The sequence below is a fragment of the Mchenga conophoros genome, linkage group LG18 (assembly GCF_057382185.1).
Source record: "Mchenga conophoros isolate Kocher_MC1m ecotype Shallow Benthic linkage group LG18, M_conophoros_male_GT1.1, whole genome shotgun sequence".
NCBI classification, from domain to species: domain Eukaryota; kingdom Metazoa; phylum Chordata; class Actinopteri; order Cichliformes; family Cichlidae; genus Mchenga; species Mchenga conophoros.
The window spans coordinates 13,617,665-13,645,210 of record NC_140543.1 but is presented as its reverse complement, the minus strand read 5'-3'; the positions used below and the strand labels follow the sequence as shown (position 1 = coordinate 13,645,210).

At 40.3% G+C, this 27,546-nt stretch overlaps 1 protein-coding gene across 2 annotated transcripts; it reads right to left on the bottom strand.

Moving 5' to 3' along the window:
- On the bottom strand, window positions 1-26,308 carry arhgef18a (rho/rac guanine nucleotide exchange factor (GEF) 18a). Of its 2 annotated transcripts, XM_085254901.1 has the most exons (21): window positions 26,290-26,308; window positions 26,020-26,116; window positions 15,429-15,563; window positions 15,169-15,264; window positions 14,665-14,805; window positions 13,993-14,243; window positions 12,155-12,280; window positions 11,319-11,436; window positions 10,914-11,165; window positions 9,412-9,488; window positions 9,107-9,288; window positions 7,589-7,644; window positions 4,172-4,351; window positions 3,846-3,962; window positions 3,343-3,449; window positions 3,197-3,247; window positions 3,040-3,087; window positions 2,505-2,963; window positions 2,001-2,292; window positions 1,769-1,873; window positions 1-820 (listed from the first exon to the last, which is right to left on the bottom strand). In XM_085254901.1, exons 4-21 carry the CDS (start codon window positions 15,242-15,244, stop codon window positions 672-674), a joined length of 2,787 nt encoding a protein of 928 aa, XP_085111027.1. In that variant the 5' UTR covers window positions 15,245-15,264; window positions 15,429-15,563; window positions 26,020-26,116; window positions 26,290-26,308; the 3' UTR covers window positions 1-671. The 2 variants fall into 2 exon arrangements, with proteins under 2 accessions (XP_085111027.1, XP_085111026.1); XM_085254900.1 differs by lacking the exon at window positions 26,290-26,308 and having other exon boundaries at window positions 15,169-15,267; window positions 26,020-26,193.
- Window positions 26,309-27,546: the final 1,238 nt, after the last annotated feature.

The window sequence follows — 27,546 nt, the reverse complement described above, 5'->3', positions numbered from 1 at the left end:
TAAAATCAGCCTGATTTTATTCCACGACATGTCAAATATTTTACATGGAACAAAGAGGAGCGAGAGTGTTTCTACCAGAGAAAATTAGGCACATGAGGTTAAATATTTCACATCCCCAGAACATTATTTTAATAGAGTTGTAAGTGTTGTGGATGCAATCTGCTGAGCCTTTGTTCATGTTCATTTAACGATGCGCTCACACTACTTCCACACACACTTTAAATTTGTACACATGCTCAGCAGGTTAAAAAAAAAAGAAAAAATTTAAAATCATTGATATCTGATTCACTCAAACAAAAGTAAAATAAAATGCTTTACAGTTCAGTTTTAAATAGGTAAATCTGTCAGATGTACTGCTCACTTACTCACACACCATCGTTGACTATATAAAAGCAAGAGCTTAAGACACGAGTGCTACGTGGCTACAGATCATACTTTAAAACAAAAATGACTAAAAAAAAAAAAAGAACACCTTTTTTTGGCCAAGATCTTTCTCAAATGTACAAACGTGGCCAAACGTCTTCACTCTTTCAACATGCTCTAGCAGGACGGTGTATACATTCATCAAACATCTGCTTTGTTTACAATTATTTCTTCTCTCACACACACACACACACACACACACACTCCGTCTATAATTCCAGACTCGCCCGATGGTCTGAAGTTTAGGGTTAAAGAAAGATTTCCTTCTCTTTTTTCTGTTTGGCAATGTCCTTGGGGAAAGGAGGTGGAGCTGGTGGAGTAGTGTCGCTGCTCCTCCGTCTGTTGAGGTTCTGAGGCGTCTTCACGTTCTGGACAAATGCTGGAGGACTGAAAGTATCTGAAGGAAGAAAGAAGACAAATCCAGCACTCCAGGGAAATAAAAGCTCAAATTCAGTGGTGTTTATCACTGAGGCGGCAGTTTGTACAGGTGTAGCAGTGCAACCCACTGCAATGACCACATTTCTAATTTTATGTCCCTCCTGTTTATGAGACATGAGAGCAGGATCTCATTATTAGGACCTCAGTCACGTCCGTTCTGTGCCACCAAACTGAAAAGGTACAAACTCTCCACAAGAGGGTGCTGCTCAGTCATTCGTGAACTAAGGATGAACACTACAAATACGATCACGGGCGTTGCCACTCGTTGCTTTTACTCTGGATCCATTTCTGTATAAATGCAAGGTGGCCCACATCATATTGCAGGTAAACTGCTGTCCTGCAGGAACTACATCACTATTTGTGGAGGAAGTTTTGCGCTTTTGGCTGGACTCTGAATACAACTACTTAATGTGATGTGGATGGCTGATTCTTCACAGTTATTCGCATCACAACCAGATTACAGAAGTTACAGGAGTAACTGCCAAACTGAGCACACACACAAAATGAACATGTCTCCTGTCTTATTGCAATTTTACTGCCGTGTTAACACAAAAAAAAGGTTGCTTGGAAGATGGCAACTGACTGCTAGCGGTCGTAGACCTGGTCTCAGTCACATTTCAAAGGCAACGAGTTCACAAGTTCCGTGCACACAGTCACAATAATTCTAGTTAAAAAAATACTGACAAGTGAAATACTGAAGAGTCAAATCTGCTCCCTCCATCCAGTCTTTTAAATCTAAACTTAAAACTTGTTTATACTCTCTGGGATTCGAGTCTGATTTGCTCATTGTGTCTCCTGCAGCTTTTCCCAGCCATGACTGTGCACGTTTAGCACATACTGAGATCTATTTTACTTATTTCTTAGCCAACCAAGTAAAAACATTTTTTACATTTTTCTCCGGTCGTACCTGTATTTATGATCCTCTGAGGACTGGTTTTTCTCTGGAACCTCAGACTTCCTCCTTCTTTCACCGTCACCTGGATGGGCGCCACCTCGCTCAGGTCTATAGAGGCTGGAATTAGAAACACAGTGAGAAATGGTTTCAGTTCACAGCCATGTGGTGTAACAGCTGGCTTCAGATTAAGTGTTGATAAATATTTTTCAAACTTCAGGTTTTAAACGTTAACCTATTTCCTGACCTGCGCTCTGGGCCCTCTTGTGGGTTTTCTTCTTGGAGACTTTGTCCTTCTCCTTGGCCAGTTTTGTGGGGATCTTCTGCTGCACGGGTACAGGTTTGAGCGCCTGGTTGGTGGTGCTGACCAGGTTGGGGAGCAGACTGGGTTTGGCCGGGTGTATGCAGATGCTCTCCCTGCGCGGTGGAACTTTTGGGGGGATTTCCAGAGAATCGAACGGTTTTGTGTAGAGTTGTAGCGTTGAGGTCAGAGTGCCTCCGTTCACTGTGCTTCCCCTGAATGACGAGTACATCAAACACTTCGGAGGGAAAAAAAAATAAATACGCAATTTAAATTTTCTTTCACATTTGAATTTGCCTTGGTGTAATGTTTCCTCACTAGATCGTACTTGGAGATTGTATTTCCTTTTGTTTAGCTCAGTGGACACAAAAAAATGGCCACATGAATACACAATCACACCGTTAATGGTGATAAATGTTGCATTCATCTAATTCCAATCCCATTCCTCACCTGTGTGGGATCGTCGTAGCTTGGCATGAACTTCTTCTTAAATTTATCTAAGCGATCCTTGTCTTGTTCCAGCCGCTCCTTTTGTTTTTCCAGTGATCTTGTGGTCTCCCTCAGTCTCTCCAGGTCCTGCTGGTATTCTTTTTTCAGCACGTCGAGTTCGGTCTTCTCCTCGCTGAGCTTCTCCTCAAACTTCCTGCACTCCTCCTCCTTCTGCTTCAGCTGAGCCTCCTGAACCTCCATCTGGCGCCTGAGCCGCTCCTTCTCCTTCTCCCAGTGCTGCTGCTCCTCTCGAAGCTGCGCCTGCTGCTTGCTCAAGCTGTTGAGTTCCTCCCTCTGCTTTTCCAAGCTGCGCTGCTTCTCGTACTCATACAAAGCGTTGCTGAAGGTAGCAGCCCGCTGGTTCTGTGACTGGAAAGTGTGCTGCAGCGCGTTCTGGCTGTCCTGTTGAGCAACGATTGCCTGCACGATGGAAAGTTTAATTTAGCCGGCTGATACCAAATAGAGAAACATCCGAATTTAAGATAAGCTGCTTTACTTTTAAGCTATAGAGCATCTGCCCGAGCATTATCACCCTGTCATAAACCTGTAAAGAGAAAAAAAAAAAAGAGGGGGGGCAAAAAAGTAACATTTATTCATGAATAAAACAGAGGAAACGATTGCAGTAACTAAGACGATAGATATGAGATTTTGACCTCAGCCTCGGTTAAATGTAGCAGCGAGGCATCGTGGGGTTCTTCATCAGCCTGGAAGTAAAAAAAGAAAAAGCACAAATGGTGTAAATGTTCATGTTTCACCACAGGATGGACGTCAGGTTCTCACATTGTCTCACATCACTCACAGACTGTTCTGGGCCTTCGGAGGAGTGGTGCTGCTGCAGCTGGTCACTAAAGCTGTGGCTCATAGTCGGGGGACTGAAATTTTCAAGGTCATCAGCTTCTTCGCCATCTGAGAAAAACAAATCCTCTCATCATTCATATTCGATGTCGCTGCAGGTTTTGGATGTCTTTGTTTTTAGCAGATCATGGGTAGTGGTTGTGGTACGTTTGAAAGAAGCGTATTGCCGATCTTTGGATGTGAGACCAGTTGTGTCATGCTCACATCAGCTCTAATCGGTACAATCAAAAACTATGTAGCAGGGAGCCGACAGATTAAAGAGGGCACCACACACTTCCACCGATACCTCCATCAGGTAACTGAGAAAATTACAAGGCAGCTTTCCATTCACTGATGTCACCACAAGTTAAACATGTCACAGCTTTGATTCTGCATTAGCTGTGTTACTTTAGTATACATGTGTCCTATAAGAGCCACACACAAAGCAGGACAGCACATCAGTCTTACATTTCCAAGTGCTAGCTGCAGATTTACTATCTGCCACTCCTCCCCGTGCGTTACTCTCATCCACGGGAGCGTTTGTGTTGCTTGTCTTCAAGGCAAGCAGGTTCTGCAGGATTTCCACTGACAAAAGAAAAAGAAACAATTCTTTAATCTCTTCCTTAAAAGATAAGATGCTGACTCATGATTCAACAGTGTGAGACGTGAATTTCACTTTTCCTTCAGCATACGTCTTCTACCTTAAAAACGCGGCTGTTTTCCAGCAACATCACACAAAACAACCGGAAACTACAACAAAACTGAGTCCACCTCCATCTCAGTCGCTCCCTCACCTTCGTCGATGGCTGTGTTCAACAGCATCTCCCGCTGCTGGAGGTCGTTGGCGCTTCCTACGAGATGCAGTCCATCACAGGGGGTTTCCTGTCCAGTCACATGTTTATAGAGAGCAGCAAAGAGCTGCTGCTTCTCTGTCAGACTTTCCTTTATGCGGTCGTCCCTCTCCTTAAGATGAACTAAAGAGCAGCAGAACACAACAAAAGCACTTTTTTTGCGCCATGAAAATAAATAAATAAATAAATCAGTGGAAATCTTTTATTCAGAGAAAAATAGACTTAGCACCAGCGATGGGAATAACGGCGTTACTTTTTTCAGTAACGAGTAATCCAATTACTATTCCTATCGTTACAACGCCGTTACAGTTACTAACAAGAAAACGCGGTCCGTTACTATTTTTCAACAAACAGACGGTTGAAGCTGTGTTCAGCTTACGGCATCTTATATCAGTTGCACGGAAGTATCTGCCTACGTAAGTAATCTGGACGCTACAGCTTTAAGCAGCTGCGCGCGCTCCCGCGGACGGTAATCACGATCACTGTCTAGCACAACACCTGGAGCTAAGAGGGCAAAACGATCGCATGAGTGCTGGTGTTTGACCACTTAAAGACAAAGCAACAAGTTGATAGATACCAGTTTTTAAATTGTGTTGATAGGCCACGTAAAACCAGAGTCATGATAAACAATATATACGCGGCGTTTTTTCCTCAATAGTTTCGTCACGCTAGCAAGCACTCTCTGCTTATGACCAAAAAAAAAAAAAAACCCACAGGGGAAGTTTCAGGAGTGAGAGGGCGAGAGCAGAAAAAGAGAGAGCGAGTTTTGAGATGTGAGAGATTTGTGACGTTTAGCTTGTTTGGAGTGTGTAGTTAATGTGTTGTCTTGTGTAGTTAGTGTGTAGTGTTGTGGATAGTTTTGTGTTGTGTGTCAGAACAATGAGGCGACTGCTGTCTCCAGGTAGAAACAGGAGTGATACTCCTGCTGCTGTCAGACCTGCAGGTATCAGGCTGTGATGTTCTCCTTTATAGTGGACAGAAATAATTTTTTTGGAGTGGCACAAATAATTTGTGTGTGTGTGTGTCTTATTGAATGCAGAACAGCTGATTGTTCTGTAAATAGTTTAATAATAAATAATAATAATACATTTTATTTAAAAATAGCGCCTTTCAAAGCACCCAAGGACACTGTACAACAGATAAAAACACAGAAACTGGAAATATACACAATAATAAGAATAACAGATAAAAGTTAGAGCATACAGAGGTTTAAACATAAGCAATTTTAAACAGATGAGTTTTGAGGGTGGACTTAAAAAGAGGGAATGAACTAATATTTCTGAGGTCAGGAACTAAAAGCCCTGCCCCCCCATTGTAATCAGACGAGCGGAAGGAACAGAGAGAGAAAGAGAAGATGAAGATCTGAGGCACCGGGATGGGAAGTTCATCTGTACTAAATCGGAGAGGTATGGTGGAGAGAGAGAATGAATAGCCTTAAATGTATAGAGGATTATTTTAAAATGGATGCGAAATTTAACCGGGAGCCAGTGAAGCTGCTTCAGGATTGGGGAGATGTGGTGGGTAGAGGAAGTCCTAGTAATAATACGGGCAGCAGAGTTCTGGACACGTTGGAGCTTGTTAATAGATTTTTGTGTAAGGCCAAATAATAGTGAGTTACAGTAGTCAATTCGAGAGATAACAAGATTATGGACGAGAATGGCAGTGGCATGAGGAGTGAGGAAAGGGCGGAGGCGATTGATATTACGGAGTTGGAAATATGCTGCACGTGTGACATTATTGATATGTGAATTAAAGGATAATGTGCTATCAAGAATGACACCCAAGCTTTTCACAGAGGGAGAGATAGGGACCAGTGAGTTATTGATGGTGAGAGAGAAATTGTTAATTCTGGATAGCAGTCGTTTAGTGCCGACCAGGAGAAGTTCTGATTTATTGCTGTTGAGTTTAAGGAAGTTGGAGGAGAACCAGGAATTGAGTTCAGCTAAGCAGAGGATAAGGGAGGATGGAGGAAGAGTAGAATCGGGTTTGGTAGAGAGGTAAAGCTGGGTGTCATCGGCATAGCAGTGGAACTGAATATTATATTTACGAAAAATATGTCCGAGTGGAAGAAGGTAAATGATGAAAAGAAGGGGCCCGAGGACAGATCCCTGGGGCACCCCAGTAGATAGAGGAGAAGGCTGAGAAGTGAAGGATTTTAATTGAATGAACTGAGTGCGGTCAGACAGGTATGATTTAAACCAGGCTAGTGGAGTATGAGAGAGACCAATAGAAGCTAATCTGCTAAGAAGAATGGGATGAGAGATGGTGTTAAAGGCTGCACTCAGATCAAGGAGAATAAGGATGGAGAGGAGACCAGAATCAGCTGCCATAAGAAGGTCATTTGTTATTTTTATAAGAGCAGTTTCGGTGCTATGCAGAGGACGGAAGCCAGACTGGAACTGTTCGTAAAGGTTATTATCAGTTAGGTGTAGATGGACTTGTGAAGCAACTATTTTTTCAAGAATTTTTGAGAGGAATGGTAGATTGGAGATAAATGAAATGGTTTGAAATGGTTATTTAAAAAATCGAGGTAAAAAGGTAAATGGATGCAAATAACTTTATTTGCAAAACTTTAACTTTAAAATTGACAATTTATATTTGCATTTAAAGTTATGAAATATGATTCATTAAACATGTTTGTGGTTGTTACAGTAAAAAAAATATAACTTTTTCTACTCCGATTTTATGTTTTTTGTCTGATTTTAGATCAATTGTGTTAATACAGTATGTCAAAATGAAAACATAACTGTAAATTCAGACACGTGAGGTTGTGCTGAAAACAATGATACCAAACACGGCAAAGTAAATCGATTTTAAAGGTGAAATGTAGAGGAAACATCAAAAGTAGTTAAAAATGGTCAATTATACCCAGAGGGTTAAACGTTTTTTTTTTCTTTTTTCTTTTTAAAGTAACGCAATAGTTACTTTTCAAGTAATTAATTACTTTTAGAATATTGTAACTCAGTTACTTTTTTGAAGAAGTAACTTGCCCAACACTGCTTAGCACACAGTGACTCTCGCTTTGTACACCTAACATTATAACAAGAAGAGAAAGGAAGAAGGTCGTTTTCCACACTCTTTGATCTTCCGGCTGGGAAAGGTTGAAAATGCATTTAAAAAAAAAAAAAAAAAATCTTAAGTAAAGAAGGTGGGTGAGCACAAACCCAAAATCAGTTAAAAACTGGCAAATCTCCAAAACAATTTCCAAAAATGCAATTTTTAAATCTTTTAAATCCCTTTCCTTTATGAAGATGTATGCCGTAAAATCAGGTAAAGTTTCCCTCAAATTAATTACTGCAAAAATGTCACACCGGAGGATTTGCCGAGCACAAAAGTGGCCGATGTTCTCGGCCGGCTTACCTTGAAACCTTTGCAGAGTAGTGATCATTTCATTGTACTGCACCTCTTGCTGATGACTGAAAAACACAGACAACCTACTCAGTATCCACTTTTATGTATCATTTTTAATTAGAATTTATACATTTTTATTTGTACAGGGACGAGAATATGACGTGAAACGTGCCACTTTAACACATGCACAAGTGTCAATAAGAAATAATCTGTAAAATAAATATAAACACTAAGAAATAAATGGGTATGATCTCACAAAGACAACAAAAGCTGGCTGTTGGCTGCTTTAATGCTTTAACGTTCAAGTCTTTAGTAAAGAGACATCACACTTTGATCAGGGAGATGTTAACCAATGGCCAGATTTAAAAACAATTTAAATAATTGACTTGTTTTTAATTTAATAGGAAGGCTTTCACTCACCATGATTTAAGAAAAGGAATTTGTTTTATTTAGAAATAAAATGCATCAAATAAAATCCATCTATACCTTATCCTGGTCAGGGTCAGTCTAAACAGAGATCAACTTCTCCCTGGAGAAACTGGAGATTTCTTCCTGTTAGGGTTTCTTTTCTTCCCACAGCCGCCAAGAGCCATCTCAAAGGGGATTGTGTGATTGTTGGGGTGTTCTGTGTATTACTGTAGGGTATTTACGCTATAAAGCGCCTTTAGGTGACAGTTGTAATTTGGAGCTATATATAAATAAAAGTGAATTAAACTGAATCACTGTCTCCAGCAATGATTCCATCCTGATCTCCTGGAAGGACCCGCCCAAAACATCTCCCTTAGGAGGCTATTTAATCAGTGATGTTACCAAATTCTGAATGAAATGTAACATTTATACTGACTAACTTGCTAACTGGAAGGAAGCCAGAAAGGATCGATGGGTGGAGCGAAGGGTGAATCCCCAAGGACACATGGTCTAATGCTTTTATTTTTCAGGGCTGTGTCCACTTAATACTATACTATACAACTTTATAGCACTTATTAATAAAAAGCATAGCATTATTAAGGCACTGCAAATTATTTAATCCCAACACTAATCATTAGCCAATGAGCTTCCCCTGGATAAGCTTCCCTGTGTGACTCCAATAACCAAAGTAGAATTGATCTTTAATTGAACACATTGATACTGAGCCTGCAACAACTTTTCTAAATCTTCATTCTAATATTTAGAGGTGACTCGAGCAAAACTCAGTCCCAGAGACTAAATTTGGTTACACATTTACACATGGTGACATATGTTGAATGCGACACATGTGAACAGAAGCAAACAGAGAACGCAACGGTGCATTCGCAGGCAGATGATAAAATCAAAATTTATAATAAATGTTTTTGCTGTACATTTGATGATGCAAACTTTAGTTCAGACTGGTCCACCCATCAAGGAGGACCTGGGGTACATAGAGAACTATTGATACTACACTATGGTCATTTTAGTGAGATGACCTCATACCAAAGACTGCACTGGCTTCCTTTTTCCAGAAACTACGTCCGATTTGAACGTTTTTCCTAGAAGCACTCGTCTTACCGTTCCAACGCTTCTCGTATGATGGCCTCCCACGTGATGCGCTCCTCTCGAGAGCCCATGCGGATCTCATACATCTCCGGCAAGCCGACGGTGCGTGCACAAATGAGGAAAATAGCCTTCTCCTCCATGGCCACTTCTCTGACTATCAGTCTTTCAAGGGAGATGACTGGAGGTTTGTTATCCTGCACGAGGCGCAATCATAAACACTGATCTTATTATTAAATGCAGTGAAACCTTTTATGTATAAATGATACAGTAAATGGTGTGTAAACGGTGTCAGCCGTTAACGTTTGAGAAGAACTCACAACAGCAGCAAATACGAACTTCTGGTCTTTCTCTTGTAAGAGGAGCAGCACATCTGACAGCAGCACAGCATGGACGTCTGCAGGGGGAGATTAAAGCTGCTCAGCATCAAAACAACACAAGCACTTAATGCTGTGACTCAACAGGACTGCTCATCATCGCTTAATGACAAAAAAGTAGTTTTGCCGGTTGTCGGATTGTTTCGGATTTTGACAAAAGCCGCACTGAGAAGTCAAAGTGGTAATCCACTGAGCACTCAATCCTCAAAGTTTCATTAAAAATCACACCAGAGTACACACACGCTCACCTCAGTTTACCGTCTGACCTCTGCTGATCGCTTCACAGTCACCACTGCATTTTGAAAACAAGGCGGGTCCAAGTTATGTGTAAAGCATAAGTCTAAATATGGACACGAGTGGAAATCTGTGGGAATCTTCATGTGCGTCACACTTGGCTGAGACATGTGACATGCTCTTTGTATTATTACAAATTCTCCCCCCGGCTGAATTTAACTCTGTGGCAATATCTCAAAGGCAACAGCCGCACAAAGCGAATACGACACTAATGGATGTTGCTGTCAGCACGAGGAAGTAAAACTGTTTCACAAAGCAGGACACACTCTGAACTGTAAGCAGCAGGCTTTAAAGTCTCTATTATGCTCAGAGCAGCTTTGCATGACTCACAGTTCAAAACAATCCTCTTATATTGAGCATTTACGTTCGTTTTTTTTGGGTTTGTTTTATTTTGCTGCTCTCAATGGCTCAAGGCCTTGTAAAAACCTGCACAGGTTCCGTCTTAAGCACGTTGAGTTTACATATAATTAAATGTGCTTAAGACAGAACACAGATAAAACAGCCATTACTAGATCAAAGTGTTTGATTGTGACACCTTTTGACTGTTTGAGTTTAAGTTTGATCTTTGATATATTACATGCATGTGTGTTTTATTTAACATATGCTCCTGCGTTTAAATTTTCATGCGCTTCTGTGCATTTGGTTTTGTTCATTCATTTAAATACCATCAACTTGCTGAGGACTGCAGTTGAAAATGAATCTGTGTGGCTAAATCTTATTTATATATACATGAACACGAATATCATGCTGAACCAAGAGAAGCGGAAAGAATAAAAATGAGGAAAAAAGCCAAAAGCTCAGGTTTCAGGCTTGTTTAACATGAGACCTGCTGGTTTGTGATCTCATTACAAGCTCAGCAGCTCGGCTCGAAGATCAAAATGTCTTAATAAACTATTGTCTCTCTGCACAGTCTACAAAATATAAAACAGAAATTTATAACATATAAATGTATAACTAAGAAAAATAAAAATGAAGAATTTATCACAACAAATCAACATTGAAAACTAACATTTTCATTGAGAACTTTTATCCTTTTCAGGTCGGGACTCAGGAAAACTGACCGGACCGTCAGTCACTGTTTACTTTGGATATTTAGTAAAACGCAGACATACACAGACGCACGTCCACAGTCATTAGAGCTCGTCACACACCTTTCTGTTTACCAGATGACTTCCAGGTGACCGCGCCTTCATGCACCAGCTTCCTGTTGCCCTGAATCAGATCCTCCTTGCGGATGACCTCGCCTCCGTTCAGCCGCCCCACAGATTTTGGATCCAGACGATAACCGATCTCTCTCACACGAGCGGCTTTCTCATAGTCTTTGACCTGAGCGTTCACCTGGGCGATGGTGTTTTTGATGCACTCCAAGGCTTTGCTGAGAGACCTGTGGTCGTCTGTGTCGGCTGTAAGAGCGAGAAATAAACGATCCAACCACATTTATTTCTTTTTAAAACCCTGCAGCCAGCAAGGTGAGCAGATTTCACTAATTTCAGCTTGTAGACATGTTGCTTAGTTAAACACTGAAAGTCTCGTTAAGGTGGCTGTTGAGATTTTACCGTCGATGTTTTGTAGGAGTCGCTCCACCAGCACGGGATACTTTGTGATGCGCTGAGTCACCAACAGTAAGCAGTCGGAGATTCCCAACCTCCGCACCAGAGGCAGCTGACCTATTTTCTTATTTATAAAAAAAATAAAATAAAAACAAAGAAGTTTCATACATTTTAGATACTTGATCAAATTTGTTACTGTATTTGCTTGTTCAAGAGATTACATTAGAGTACCAGATGTGTGACTGCCATTTAAAGAGAAAGTCTCAAACACTGTTTGACAGTAGACAGCAAGACAGAGAAAGTGATACACACAACATGTTGAAGAATAAGAAAAAACATGCCGCTTTGTGTGGTTACAAAGAAATACACTGGTCAAAAACGCTGAAAATACATCAGATGTCAATGAGAAAAATAAATAAATAATTGTACTGGATATCTATGCCGCATCGTTTGATAGGAATGAAAATGATCAACCTGCAGAGGGGCTGAATTCAAAGACAGCCTGAAAAAGCAAAGTTCCATTGCAGTACCTGAAAACTCGTACTTAGTAATTTGTATTAAAGAACGCAGCTGACACAATGGTTCCTGTGACCTGATACTGTAAACACTTGATCTAAATTTAAGATAAGATAAGATAACCTTTATTAGTCCCACACGTGGGAAATTTGTTTTGTCACAGCAGGAAGTGGACAGTGCAAAAGTTATGAGGCAAAAATTAGAATACAATAAGAATAAACAAGGATAAACAAAGGATAAACAAAGCGGACCTGCTCTTGTTCTTCAGCTAAAATTTGAAGGAAATCATTTCGACTTGATGCGAACAGCGAGTGTGGATTTCTTACTCTGTCGAGGGCCTGCAGCCGCTTGTTGTTCTGGATCAGATCTTTGTAGATGCGATCGGCTTCTAAGTGATGGCCGCAAAACATCCCGTAATAAGCCACCATCTGATCTCCTATTGAACCTGAAAACTGAAATAATTCAGGGGGGGGGAAAAAAAAAAAAAAAGGGATATGAAGGCGTTAATACTAACAATGATGTGCTGAATTCACGCAACAACATTTTCCTGGTGTGTGGATGCTGGAAATAAGAGATTTTTTTTTTTAAAAAGGACATTGATATATGCTGATGTGCTGACTTGCGTTAAGATTTCACAGATCTGTGAGTTTACCTAGAAAACAACAACAGGTGTAGGCGTTTTAATAAACATGAACCCTCTGTGTTAGCATCGAGTTACACTGGAAAAAGTTTTCCATACACTGTGTCAGAAGCAGAGGTTAGAGAACGAAGACTAACATTTCTACTTGTGTGAAAAATGAATATGAAACAGAAAAATTCAGATCCGAGCTTTCCTTCTTGCTTCCCAGCTGACCAATGACTGTAAAAATCATCAGAGGTGTCTGGATTTGCCCAACAACAAATTCAGCTCACAGAGGGATGCACTTAGACGGGCTCTACAGGTTAAGGCCAGTGAGCTCAAGGTCAGTGAGCTCCCAGCCTGGCTCCAGGGACAGCAGGTCTACCTGCTCTCACCTCCGGCTCACCTTTGGGTATTGACCTAAAGAATAAGACTGAGTAATATGAGCAGCAGAACTGAGCTTCCTCTAAATGACACCTCATTTAAAGACAGGGTGAGGAGCTCTGTCATTTGGGAGAAGAGCAGCTAGTCCTCCACACTGATGACAGCTAGTTGAGATCAGGCATATAAGAAGATTACTTATCCCACATGAGCATTTGAGCATTTTTGACCCACTCCCAAACTACTTTGAGGGCCTATAACAGTGTGGCACTGTGTGGATTCTCATTTCTCACTCAGGAAATGTGTTGATAAATGGGGAGCATGAAAAAAAAGTGTGTGTGGGAATATGACGTCAGTGGCATTGCATCGTTCCTGCACGTATTTACTGCTCTTTGTTTGTGGGTCTGTGCCTTCAGTTTTGTCTTGAGTCACTGAAAAACTGCCCTGTTGGGTTGAGGTCAGACTCATTTGACTCATTTGCGCACTGAAGAATATCTTATTTCTTTGCCTTAAGAAAATATTGGGTGAACAGCCATTCAGTTTTGCAGAATCGGGCTAAATCTGGGCAGAGTGAAGAGCCCTGCGCGCTTCACAATTCATCCTGCTGCTTCTGTCATCTGTCCAAAAATAAAAAATAAAAAATCTATTTCAGAACTGTGCACGCTCTCGTTAAAGTAAAAGTCTAATCTGGCCTTCCTGTTCTTGTGGTTTTTACCTTGTTATAATCCCTTTTTACCTCCATTCATGAAGCCTTCTCTTGTTTGTAGACCTTGATAATCACTCCTACTGTGACTATCAAGGTCTGTCTGTGGTTGTTAGGGCCTTTTTCAGTAGCTGAGCTGGTCAGTGCATTCCTTTTTCAAGAATGAACCAGACTGTTGGTTTAGCCACTCCTCTGATAGGCTTATTTTTGGAATTGGAATTTCAATCAGGAAAAGTGATCCTTCAGGATGTTGAACAACCTGTTTATTCTCCAATTTCAGGACCTTTTTCCCCCATTTGGACCTCTAATGGCTTCCAGATTCCTGAAAGTATTTTGTGGAAGCTGACCTTAACGCATCACTTTGCGTTGTGTTACCATAAAAACTCTTAAAGCATTTTACCCTCAGGATGAGTAAATAATAAACATGTAAGCAGATACGGCGCACTGCTTTCCCAGCTTACCTGAGAGATGAGGACATCTGTTATCTGTGATATTTGGTAGTTAATCGGGTTTCCTTCCTCCTGACTCTGGTTTCGGCACATTTTGAGGCATTTGAGGAAGTGCTCGTGGATGACGAGTAGGGATTCGATGCCCGGGAAGAGCCTCTTCAGCCGATCCTCTTCTATCAGCTGGGACTGCCTCAGCTCGTGCATGAAGACCCCGAGAAGGATTTTTAAGGTGTGCACGAGGTGCACCTCGGTCTTGATCAATTCTAGGAAGTACATGAAGAGAAAAACTCTTGATAAAATATTCTTCTTTCTCAGCACCAACCACTGTGACTCTAAATGTTTCCCCAATGCAGCGTAAAAGACAGGGTCAGCAGGTCAAAGCAGCGTTCAAAGGCAGACAAGAGAATTACTAATGTCATCGTACTTATTATCACAGCAGAAGTGTGTCTCAGCAAAAGGTCCTATGAGGTAAAGAGAGAATCCACCACCGCTGTTGTAATCATAATTATAGGCATTAGAAAGAGCTCTCAATTCAATGGGTGATTGACATAAGATTCTGACACGCTGACAAACACAGGAATTTATGCGCGGATATATTTTGACAGGTTATAGAAAAATACCCATAAAGAGCAAAACAGCATTCAACATTTAGGCCTCAACTTGATTCAGTATAGCTCAGCGTACCATAGATGATGTCTTGTCTTTTTATTTCCTCTTTGCTCAGGTTCTTTAGGTAGTTCTGATCCACAGTCAGACTCCAGGAGTCTGCCTCCAAATTCTGGGCATCGGCTTCAAGCTCGAGTTGCAGCAGGGTATAATGGGAGTCTGGATGACACACACACACACACACACACACGTTACATGAAACAAGGCTTGTGCTTTGTGGTCATATGAGTGCGTGTCAGTGATTCACTGCTGGTTACACAGGTTTTTTTGAATCTGCTTTTAATAACTTTTCTTTATATAGCAACAGATTTAGGTCTTTTCCTTATTTATATACAACTGCATACAAAAATATTAAAAGTGAGTAAAACTAAGCAGCACTGGACTGTGTTAAATATATTTATGGACAAGAACAACAAAGACTATAAAAAGGTATTTTCACCCAGGAAGTTTCCACCATTATTTTCCGACTGTGACAGAAGTGAGGAGCTGTGAGCAGCTCCAGGTCGTGCTTGACCGACTGACCTTCGAGGTTGATGGGATCAGTCAAGTCCTCACTGGAGAGCTTCAACCGATCTCTCCAGCTATCGGTCTCCTCCATCTGTGCTAATTTGTCAATTTCTACTGAGTGAAAAGAAAGAAAAAACCCCCACAAAGGAACAACGTCACAAAGAATAACACAAACATCACACAACTTGGAATGTGTGGTTAGGTTTGAGTTTCTTCACTAGAAAACAGCCTATTTATTGTATCAGGAGTAAAACTAAACCTGGGGACGTACACACCTGGGGCTTGTGTTGCTGTAAGAAGAGAGGGGTTGATTTTGGTGTTTTTGGGTGGGGTGGGGGGCAGTCATGCGTGGACCGAGGAAGTTGGCTGAAAGGCCATTGTGGGCTGGGGGAGAAATACTCTCCCCAGGGCTGTGTGAGAGAGCAAAAAACAGTCTGTGAGAAACATGAGCAGAAAGATGAGGACTGCTAACAGACTAAAGTGTCAGGTGGTTAAAACACTGAATCTCTAGCAAATTTGCTACATCGCAAATGTCCCCCTGCTGCTGCTTCGTCACTAGCGGATTGCTGCTGTTACCCACAACTTGTTTGGAAGACTTCATTCCTGTCTGCAAACAGTCGCCAACTACTCTCTGAGCTGCCTCAAAGTAGAAGTGTGCAACTGAAGGCAAACATTCTTCATTTACTCCATTCACTCTATTCTTCATTGCAGATAACCCAATGGAAGGAGGCTTTCGATGTAGTGGTAATTCTCGGCCAGTAATTTCACGTAGCAACAGCAATTAAACCTCAATCAACCGGCCAATCAACCGGTCTCCAGGTCTGTGTGACTGGAGATTAAAGCAAACTACTAGAATATCAATTTAGACAGAAACTTTATGTAGTCAGGGCAACATGATACCGCTGAAGGTCACAGCGTGATTGCTTATTGCCATCTGTGAAGCCACAACTTAAACTCAAACACAAGTTTATCATTTTAGGGGAAATAAAGTAAAATATAACTTTATTATTCGGCTCTGAAATCTCTCTGTCCTCAGACAGTTACACAAAAAGACTTCCTACCAAAGAAAAAGAACAATATTGGCAGACAAGTGGTTACAAAACTAATCTAGTCTTGTGTAGAGGGAACTGGTTTAGCAAACTGTGACAACACAGCTCAAGTCAGACCAGCTTTCAGGCTAACTAAAAGAAGAAAAAATTATGCAAGACAAGTGGAGCTGCACAAGTGATGTCATTTATTCAATTAACACAGGTACAGCAGCTGCTTGCACAAACACAGATCAACATTTCCTTTTATTCTTTGAAGGGTCATTTCGCTCAGCATTTTCCTCCTGACTCAGAGATCTGCATCTCTGCAGGGAGATGACTATGGACACATCCTTTTACACTCAGCTTTTCCTCGTCCCTCAAATGACTTTTTATCATATTCTTTTCTGTGACCCCGAGTGACTCATCTGCTTCTAACACTTCTGCCTTGCTTGTTTTCCAACTTAAGCGTGTCACCGTTTCCCTGAGACAAGGGGCGGGGGAAGGGAGGGGGGTGCAACAGAGAAAAGACACTTAAATTAGTGCACAGAAACAAAAGGAGGAAAAAAAGTATATGGGGGCCTGCTGGCTGGCAGTGTGCGCATGCTAATGGGTGCTTAAGTGTCAGCGACAACAATCTACTGGTCTTTGCACACACCTACATGTGTTTAATCAGCAGCAGCAAAGCCTGCTGGAGGTCTGACAAAAGAATGAACAACGCAATGAAGAAAATGATGATGGGAGTAAACGTCAAAAACAGTCACAACTTTAGCAGCAAAGATCTGTATTTTACTGGTTTCCCACCACACCCAAGCTCAAAGCTTCATCATTTCACCCCACAGTTTAAGGAGGAAAGGCAGCAGCTGTTCAAAGCCAGACACACCTAAAGCACACACACACACGTTACTATGACACAACTCATAAACACACATAGCTCTCGCCTGCAAACTTATGTCTTTTTTTTTTTTTTGGTAAAACAAGAAGAAATCTAAACTTATACTTGCAGCACACTCTTCAAAGAAGCAGTTTCGGAGCCTCAACATTATTCTTTTGGCTGCCATCATGTTATTTATTTGTAGAACCAGAAGTGATCTTTAGGATACAGAGCTACAGCATGAGCCAAGCAAGTTAGAAGTTAAAGGCGGTGTACCTACCTATTTACTTTGACTGTCTCTAACATTTTATATATCAGGAGATAAGTATATTTAACAAAAATAATCTGGAAATACAATCTAGGATGAACTACAAAATGGGGCATATTGCACTTAATTCACAAAAAGTCAAAATACAGAAGCATTGTGTGGAAAAACTCAGTAACCCGTTACTGCTTCCACAGAAATTAAGAGTGCGAGACGTAGGTCTGCTAATAAAAAGCAACTCATTGATAATAAGCAGGTGTTAGCACCTCTAAAAAGATGTTTTTGCTAGCAATCTTAAAGAACCAATTGCTGCTGCCCATCAATCTGGGAAAGGCTATAAGGACATTTCCAAACAATCGAACTGCATCTTTCTGTACTGCAAAAGATTATTCACATGTAATAATGTGAATAATAATAATAATCTTAAGGTCAGACAGTGCAATGCTCAGAGAAACCGCAAAAAAAATCCAAGAGCTCTCTCTCAGACTCTGGAAGTCTCAGTTAGCATGTTAAATGTTAAAGTTCATAAAAGTTCATGACAGAGTAATTGAAAAAAAGACTGAATACACTTGGCTTGTTTGTCAGGTATGCCAAGAGAGTGAGTGCACAGCTGAGGTTTGCAAAACTGCATCTGAACAGATGTCCTTTGGACAGCAGAGATGTTTGGCTGTAAAAAAACAAAAAACCAAACACAGCACATCAGTAGAGAGCTGAGGATTTGGGCACCTTGCAGTCACTGAGTGCACCATGATGTATACCAAAGTATTTTAGTGTCAAAGAGTGAGGACATCTGCCCAACCCGGTTGTTCAGTGATGACGCGACGAATCCTACTTCCGGGTCTAAAGTAGTCTGCGTTTAATATGGCTTTTGTGTTGTTAACATGTTTAATGTTTTGTATTTCCTTCTATTTAATCTCAAAAAGCTCCTAAAACAGTCAGTGATCACTGTTGACCTCCCTCTGCTTTTATTACCGCTAATCATTTATTTAAGCTCAGTTTTTAAAACCTTAGGATGTAGCTACAGCCCAGCCCATGCAGCAGTATGACTAACCTCGTATTGTGGATGGATTATCTCAGTTGTTCTCCTGGCTGAAGTTTGGTCCTTTTACAGCATCCTGCCATGCGATTACATTTGTTCCTGACCACCGAGAACACTCACGTTAACTTTTATCGAGTGGAAAAAAAGTTAGCTTGTTTATATTATCCTAACATAGCTGTGTCGCTAGCGGTCACGTAGCACATCATTATATACCAGCTAGCCCAACTTCAGTAACCCTACAAACGTCACTGCTGTTTAGTTTTCTGTCTTCATTTATGTTGGAAGTGATAGCAGAGCTGTAAGTTTGAATTTGTTTCCAAAACCCCGCAGTCAGGACATGCTATATTGTATTTAGATAGAAGCTAGCGAGCTAACGCCCTGCTAACTTCTAACTCCGTTAAATGTCATAAATTCCGTTTTCATGGATGCCTGGATGTTAAACTCAATTGTTACACCTGGTAGAGCAGAACGCTGATCATTTTATTAAAGATGAAAGACTTTAGACAGTTTTTCAACTCTCAGTAATGCCATAGTGATCGTTTGATATATGGACCTGCAGCGGAGTTTAGACCCAGACATGGCTAGTGACGTCAGACTGAACAACCGGACAGCTAAAGCCTGACTGAAAGTGGGTCATGAATGACTGACAGAGTCAGTCACACTGATTCTTAGGTTTTATTTTCAGAATCCAGAGCTCAACCTTATTGAAATGCTGTGGTGGAACTTTAAGAGAGCTGTGCATAAACGAATGTCTGCAAACCTCAATGAACTGAAGCAACATTATAAAGAGGAGTGGGCCAAAATTCCTCTGCAGCGATGTGAGAGGCTGATACCATTACTTCAGGTTACTGCTGCTGAAGGTGGCTCTACCAGCAACTGAATCACACACTGCATCTGCATATTTGTTTATTTTTTGATTAATAAATTGGATGTACATAAGATGTAATCAGTTGTTGTTCATCTGAAGTTGTATTTACTCAATTTACTCAAGACCAGATAAGGGCGAGATATCTTTTATGATGTCCACATAAATCAAAACGGTTACAAAATAAACCGAAGTGAGAATACAAAGACAGCATCATGCCTTACTGTATCATGTTACAGCACTTTCTTTAAAAACCAGCTTTTAAGCTGCATGGCATATGGTTATCCATGTAGTGGCTGTATCATTCAACAGCTCGTTGAAGACAGAAGCCACACCTCAAATGATTCACCCACATGGGGCGGAGAGGGAGCAGAGCAGCGTGAAATACAGGTCGTTCTCTGCAAGGAAATAAAAACAAAAAACAAGACTGGCAAGTCTGCCGAGTATTCTGCAGAGGACAGAGACGGGAAAATACTGGTGAATGACGTGTTTGAAGAGTAGCTTTACTCAGACTTACAGCAGCATAGCAACAGGAGGACTTCTCCTGGCAAGACAGCCCCAGCAAGGCCACCCACAGCTCAGAGCCAGAAGAGGCCACAAATCCAGTGATCCATTTGCTCTTGGCCCTCATAAAACCCAAACAACGTACATTTCACACATAACTACAGTAGAAAATATGATCAGAGAGAGAAATACTGCAGTGCTTGCTCTCTTGTGCAGCCTTGACACACAGTTTACTTATTGACTAGAAACAGGGTGTTTTTAACTCCACTGCAGTGTGCTGTAATCGCATGCCAATGTGTTTCTGTCAGTATGAAGAGGTGAATCTGACCTTTACTGAGTCCTCAATGTGAGGCTGGAGCAAGAGCATGTGTCTGCATTGTGGAGTTAGAGTCCCGGATAACCCAGAGCACGGCTAAACCTTTAAATGTTACACCAACCTCAAGGCCTTCAGCTCCATTTGTGGTCTGAATTTATAAGATTACAGACGTTTACTGTATTTTCTCACCATTTCAAGCTGCTATTGGTTCACCTGAATTCATTAAAGTGTGTGAGACTAATTAATAAACCTTAGAAACCTTAAAGTATATTATGTGCAATTTTTAATACTTAAATATACTGTAAAACAATATAAAAAAAACAGTAGACCGATTATGCTGCTTTAACGCCTTTCCAACACTCATCTGCAGCTCCCTTAAATGTCAACAAAAGGCCCTTTTAGCCGCTCCATTATTTTCTATAACAGATGGATTACTATAATTGATTGAATAGACTTTACTCCGGGTGCCCTTCCTTCACTAAATCTCGAGCCTGTAGTGGGACCTGTAGTACAAATGACTGGTGGGCAATACAGCCGCTAATCATCCCATCATATTTCAAGAAAATCTGTGATAAAGATAAGATTGACGATATAGAAACAAAAATACTCAACATTATCAGTGCTCACAGCATTTATAAGTGTAAGTAAATGAAAGGCCTTTTCTATTCTTCAATGAGCTACTGTCATTGATGACTCACCTAATACCTAATTTTAGGTGTGAACCTACTGAAATAGCAGCAGCATTACAATGCAACAGTAGGTCAATTCAATTTGACCTTCAATTCATGTGCGGAGGAAACCAGGCAGTGCTCGTCACCTGGTCTATGCAATCTCTACAGTGAAGCATGGTGGTGGCAGCATCATGTTGGGGGGGGATGTTTTTCAAAAGAAAGATTTATGTAGCAATATACAGAGACGTCCTTGACGAAAACCTGTTCATCTTCCAACAGTATATAAAACAGTCTCCGCAACTCTGAAAGTCTATGTGGCCAACAGCAGACAACATTATGCCCATATCGTGGCCTAAACCAATCATGAAGGTGCTGCTTAGAGTAGCTGAACACGCCGCTGAAGCATCGCAGCACTGACTCCGTGCTGCTGCTGTTCGATCGATTTGTGTGTCACGCGCATCTCTGCATAGATGCGCAGAAAGGGGAAATAACGTAGAGAATTCCCAAGATAATCCAATAGTGCACGGCGACACCTGCACATTCCACCAATGTGCTAATGTTCCGCCAAAAAAAATCCTAGGTTGGTACGACCAGCCGCAACTCTGAATGTCTCTGTGTGGTCAACAACAGACACACATTATGCCCATATCTTGGTCTAAACCAATCAGAGATAATCAAGGGCAGAACCTCTCAGATGCCCATGCCCAAGGTAAGATGTTCAGATACTGAGATGTTCAGTTCGAAGCCTTTGAGGCACTTTTAATTTTGACTTTCTTTTTATTTTATACATCTTGAGATATTTTGAGTTTAAATTTCAGCTCAGTGAAACACTTTAAGCACAAGAACTTTTTCAGTACCGTATTTTTCGGACTATAAGGCGCACTTAAAATCCTTTCATTTCCTCAAAAGTGTACCTTATTGTTGGAGCATTACGGCTAGCGGACCTAAGAAAAAAAAGTTAGGCGCACCAGTAAGGAGTGGCTTCAGGACCACTCTAAATACCCCCGGGTCGCCCAGCCAGAACCCAAACTTGACCCAGACTGAACATCTCTGGAGAGATCTGAAAATGGACCTTTAGAGGTTCTGCCAAAAAGAATGGGAAAAACTTCACAAAAAAAACTTGTAGCATCCCACTCAAAAAGACTTGATGCTGTAATTCAATAAAAGGTCCATTTAATTTATTCCATTTTGGAATACGGCTGTAAACATGACAAAATGTGCTGCTTGATGTCACACAATAAGATTGAAAAAATATTCGCTTCCTTGGATTATTATTTTATTTTATCTTTTAAACCAGCTGCTTAAAGCCCTGCTTTTCCAACATGTAAGCGCATCATCCACTGTTTGCACTTCCTGTCATTATGAAGTGCAGCTAGCTGAATGCAGCTTGTAATGCTCAGCAGATTCATTTGTTTACATTTAGGCCACACATCACCAGCTGATAGTATCGCCTCCTTTGTAGCCTCGGTGTACGGTGTGTTTTTGCCCAACAAGTTTGTTGTTTCCAGTCTTCATCAGGAGTGGATTTCTTACATACTTTGCAAAATTCTGTGCTTTATCGGAAATTGCTGAAGTAGCTCCCTTTTTAGATACTAAAACGTCATCGCAGGGCAACACACAACTCTTGCTATCAGACACGCCTGAGCTTTTTTCATTGTTGTGCAATACTGTAAATTTAGGCAGTTATCTGATACAATGGCTAGTACTGCCTATACCAATACTTATATCTTATAAAGTCAGCTTATGTAGGCGAGAGCAGTGTGTCATGATTTATGAGATGAATCATCAGTTTGCAAATTTTGAAAACATTTTCATGACAACTAAATCAGTTTTTTACTTTCCACAATTTGAGGTATATATTTTCATTAAATAATAATAATAATAATAATAATAATAATAATAATGATAATTTGTTAACACAATTCAGTGGACTACATACTAAAGGTAGAGGATAGAAACAAAGTATTGATCTTATCGTGCCGATATTAATTTGATAATATCAATATTTGGCTCTATCTACCTACCTACAGTGCATACTGGGATATATAAACACATGATGATGTGAGCTTTATATCACGTAAAGATGTATTAATGATACGGTACAAAGCCCTTAACCCTTTAGAGCCGATCGGAGCGGGAACGCTCTGTTATGCGTAACTATTTTTAAATCCCAGTAGCACTGCAACCACGTAAGCTAGCGCAAAAATTTTTTTTGCATATGAAACCGGAGGAGTTGTACTTACATCTGATGCCATCAGCTTGTCCTCGGTCACGGTTTCCTTCCACATAAAGCTTTGCAAAAACTGCATAAAAAGCGCTTGCAGGAACAAAAACATAATATTCCAGAAACACGCTTTACCGATCTGATCAGCTGTTCAAAACACTTCCTACGTTGGAATAGACGTCAGCGCGAACTTTTGCATTTCCGCCATTACCTGCCCGAAACCGGAAGTGACGTCATTTTCGCGGAAATGTAGTCTTTTTTGCGATCAGGGCCTCAGGGCCTATACTGCTCTTTTTAAAAGTTATCTTTGACTTTATGACTTTCTGTGTCGTTTCTGGGATTCTTAGGACTCATATTGCACTGCTGGAAATAGTTTATTTTGATGCATATGCTGCTTTTTTGCAAATTTGCAGTATAATATTTATTTTCCATTTTTCCTGCAGTGTATAAAAATTGGTGTATTTCAAAAATAAAACTATGAAGACACTCAAAATAAATTTCCTGTGGTGGGAAACTATTTTGTGCAACTTTTTTGTATTTACAGTTTTGAGGGATAAGACTCTTAAATTTCTCTAACTACAAATATATGTTAAAAAATCAAAAACGATTTTCAATTTTTTTGTAGTTTATTGCACTTTTTTGCAATTTATGTAATTACTATGCACTTAATGAATACATATTATTAAAATCTGGGCTATAATGGTTGTATTGATGTATAGCAACTTGAAATGCTCCCAAAAATGGCTCCACAGCATGTAAAAATATAATATAAGCTCTGGCGGACTTGGTTCTATGGTAGGTCTTAAAGGGTTAAAAAGCACGTTAACATACCCAGGATATTTTTTCTTCTGATTCAACCATGAAAAGTGCTTTACAAACCCAAACATGGCCGCTAACAGCTGCATTTTTCAGTTTGAGTGCAGCTAGCCAAACAATACAGAGTGAAAGTGGACAGTATAACTTTGGTTATTTAACATAAAACTCATTGTTGCAGCCAGGTGCAGATCAAAAATGGTCTTATTGTCCTTATTTTCCTCTGAGTTACCGATTCTGTCACTAGTTAGCCAACATAAACTAAGTCTATTAGTCACAACCAACCACATGACGTAGTTCAATATTGACAGAAATGGCGATAAACATGTTTTTAAAACTTAAACTTTAAGTATTTATTTCTTAAATCCAGCTTCACAGTGTTACATCTATGTCAGTGTTCAAGAGCAGGGCTCCATGATCTAAATTTGCCTTTATATGATTAATGTTTCACGTCCTCTTTAAAACCTAAATAAATAATAATCACATCCTGCACAGACATCCATCCGGTTGTCAAGTGATGACGTATGAACCCTGCTTCCAGGCCCAAACTACTCTGTTTTTATTAAGGCTGTTGTGTTTTTAACATATTTTAATGCTTTGTATCTTGTTCTACTTAATCTGAACAAGCCCTTAAAAAGTCAGTGATTACTGTCTGCCTCTCTGGGCTTTTAATACCACTAATTATCTGCAGCACGTAACTACAGCCCAGTCCTTCAAATTCTCAAATCTTCACTTTTAAAACCAGCAAAAATTGTCTTCAGCTCTAAGCTTTATGTACACAAAAACTTTGAAAGATTAACCTTTCAGTGAACTTAAACTTGCGGGTAAATTTGTGACTTCTATCATTTAATCCAATTTCAAATGCTTCAATTTTACTCAGATAATAAACTTAATATGCCACTTCTATAATTTTCCTGCTACACCTGAACTCTTTCAGATCTTAATATGATCTAAATATGGCCACTTCTGGCTTCAAAACCCCCAAAATGGTAGCCAATAAAACGCTAGACCTGAGGCTGCGAATACCAAAACAAATGGTGTAATGACGTTGCAATGGCTACTTCCATCTTTCGTATACAGTCTATACTTCCAACTAGAACTGTTAAGCTTTGTTAAGCAGATTTAGATTTTTCCTTTTCTGATTATGTTTGGTTTGTCTAAAATTCTTAGTTCAAACTTACATCTAAAGTTTTAATGGTTTCAGACCTGCATAAACACGTCTATCAGAAATATTTTTCAGAGGCATTATTTAAAAACCACACATACATTGTTTTTATTTTTACTGTTACAAGTTATATGCTTACATATACAACTAGCTTCTTAATGCTCTGTATTTTTTTGTTTTCTTTTTTTAATCAGCCAAGGTTTAAAAACTTTTATGACTAGCCTACATTTCAGCGGACACCAAGATTTATCAGCAATTGTAATTTAGCTGACACTTGAGGTTTTTCAGTTGTATATGATTAAATTTATGGATTTCAGATACATTTCTTATTAAAATTTACTTATTTTTATTTTATGTTATTTTGGTCGACACGTCCTAATTTTAATATATGTGCAGCTGGCAGAGCTCTACGTATCACTCCGCCAAAGGAAAAACGTTCCATTCCTGTGCGTTTTATTGGTTCGACGTTGTATATGAATATCACTCCGCGTATGGAATAACCCTATTTTTGTACGTTTTTAACGGTTATGGATTAATGTCACTGCGTAGCTAGTGACTTGACACCCCAAAAGGAAAGTTCAGAGAATACTCTTAATTTCATAGGATAGTTACACATGATAATTATAAACTCTCGAACTAAACTCCGACTACATTCTAATGTGAATGTGAGGTATGACAAGGTAACTTTAATTCAGTGCGTATGTTATTGAAGAACCTGTCATAGTGAATCTGCTTTCACCGAAAGGAACAGAAACAGGTGTAAAGCCAGGAGAGTCGAGAGAGAAGGGAGCGCCAACAGGTGACTGAACACGTATCCCAACCTTGTTTATAAAGTTTATGACTCCTGTTTTTCCCACTACTTGGCATACGGAGCTGAAGTTATGCTAATTTAGCGACCAAATTCAAGACAGTCAAGTCGAGTCAGTTTTCCTGCTCACGTCTTCTTAAAACTTTCTGCGTTCGCGACGCTGCGTTGCGTTTTACGGGGTTAGTAAGCTAATTTAGCTTGCTAACGCAATCCCTTCATGCTTGTTAACTACTTCTATCCACTTGATGCTCATATGCTAAACAATAATAGTTAACTCCGAGAACGGTTTCATCTTACCTGCTATTGAAATGAAGCCGAAAGAACGAGAAGACAGGTTTTCTGTTATTTCCAGGTAAAGGTAAGCGAGATCAATCTTATCTGTCAGCAGCGCCCGCTAAAAACAACAAACAGAGAGGATGTCTCCGAAGGAACAAGTGCACAAATAAGAAGGAAAAAAATGGAGCTGATGAGGGAGGGAGGGAGTGTTTTAAAACAAATCCCAGCCTCTTTTGTGTAAACCCTCCTTCCTCCTCTAAGCATTGTGGGAATGTGCTGCTTCAGTAATACCTGATCTTCATACAGCAACTACCTCTTCTCTCAATCCTTAAATTAATACAGACAGCTGGCATCTGCTGCAGTTCACCTTCCCAGTAAGAAACTCTGGTAGCCATTTTTAGTGAAAAACAACTGCTGTGAATAGTTACATGCTTTTATTTTGGCAAAAACAAGCACTTGTCCTTTGTGTAGGTTCAATCAGGTGTTGCAGGTAGGAGCTCAGCTAGCATAAATGAGACAGCATTTCTTTAATTTATTTTGCTTGCTAAAGCAACTGTCTTGAGGGTGTGTGTCTGTGCGTTTTTGGTAAGCTAATACTAACAGAAGTTATACTACACTCAGTGTCTAGAAGGTATTTTGGACAGAGGACAAGGAGATTTGGTGGTAGAACAAGGAAATTCAGTAAAGTTTTCAAAGGAAGAGCTCAGCAAAGACAAAATGAGATGAAGGGAGTAGACAGGGGTGGTGGCAAAGGAAAAGGCATATAATGAGTTTAATGTGAGCCTGGACACTAAGGAAGGAGAAAAGGCAGCGATCGAGCTGAAAGGATGTGCAGCTGGTTAGGATGATTGGATGGAGATGGAAGTGTACTAAGGAGTGAAGAGAGTGTGCTGAGAAGATGGAAGGAGCACTTCGAGAAGCTGATGAATGATAAAAATGAGAGAGGAGGAGAGAAGGAAGAAAGTTAGTGATGTGCAAAGAATTAGTATAGAGGAAGCAAGCGCTACAGTGGTTATGGACAGACTGACAGATGAGGTCAGACAGGAGTCTCCTAGGAATTACCTATGATGTTTGCAGATGAGTGATCTGTGGTGAGAGTAGGGAGCAGGTGGACGAGAGCCTGGAAAGGTGGAGATATTCGGTGGAGAGAAGAATGAAAGACAGTAGAAGCAAGACACAATACATATGTGAATGAGAAGGAGACAGGAGTAACAGTGAAGCTGCAAGGAGGAGAAATAGTGAAGGCAGATAAGTTTAAATTTGGGGTTGACCATCCAAAGCAACAAACCGTGTACAAGAGAGTGCAGGCTGGGTGGAGATGGTGGAGATAACAACAAAAGTAAAACTAAGGTTTATGAGATGATAGTGAGACCTGCTATGATTTATGGTTTGGAGACGATGGCACTGACAGAGAACCAGGATGCCAAACTGGAGTTGGTAAAATTGGAGATTTTCATTGGGAGTCACCACGATAGTCAGGATTAATAATGAGTACATAAGAGAGGCAGCTCAGGTTGAGCGGTTTGGAGACAAAAAGGTATGTAGAGG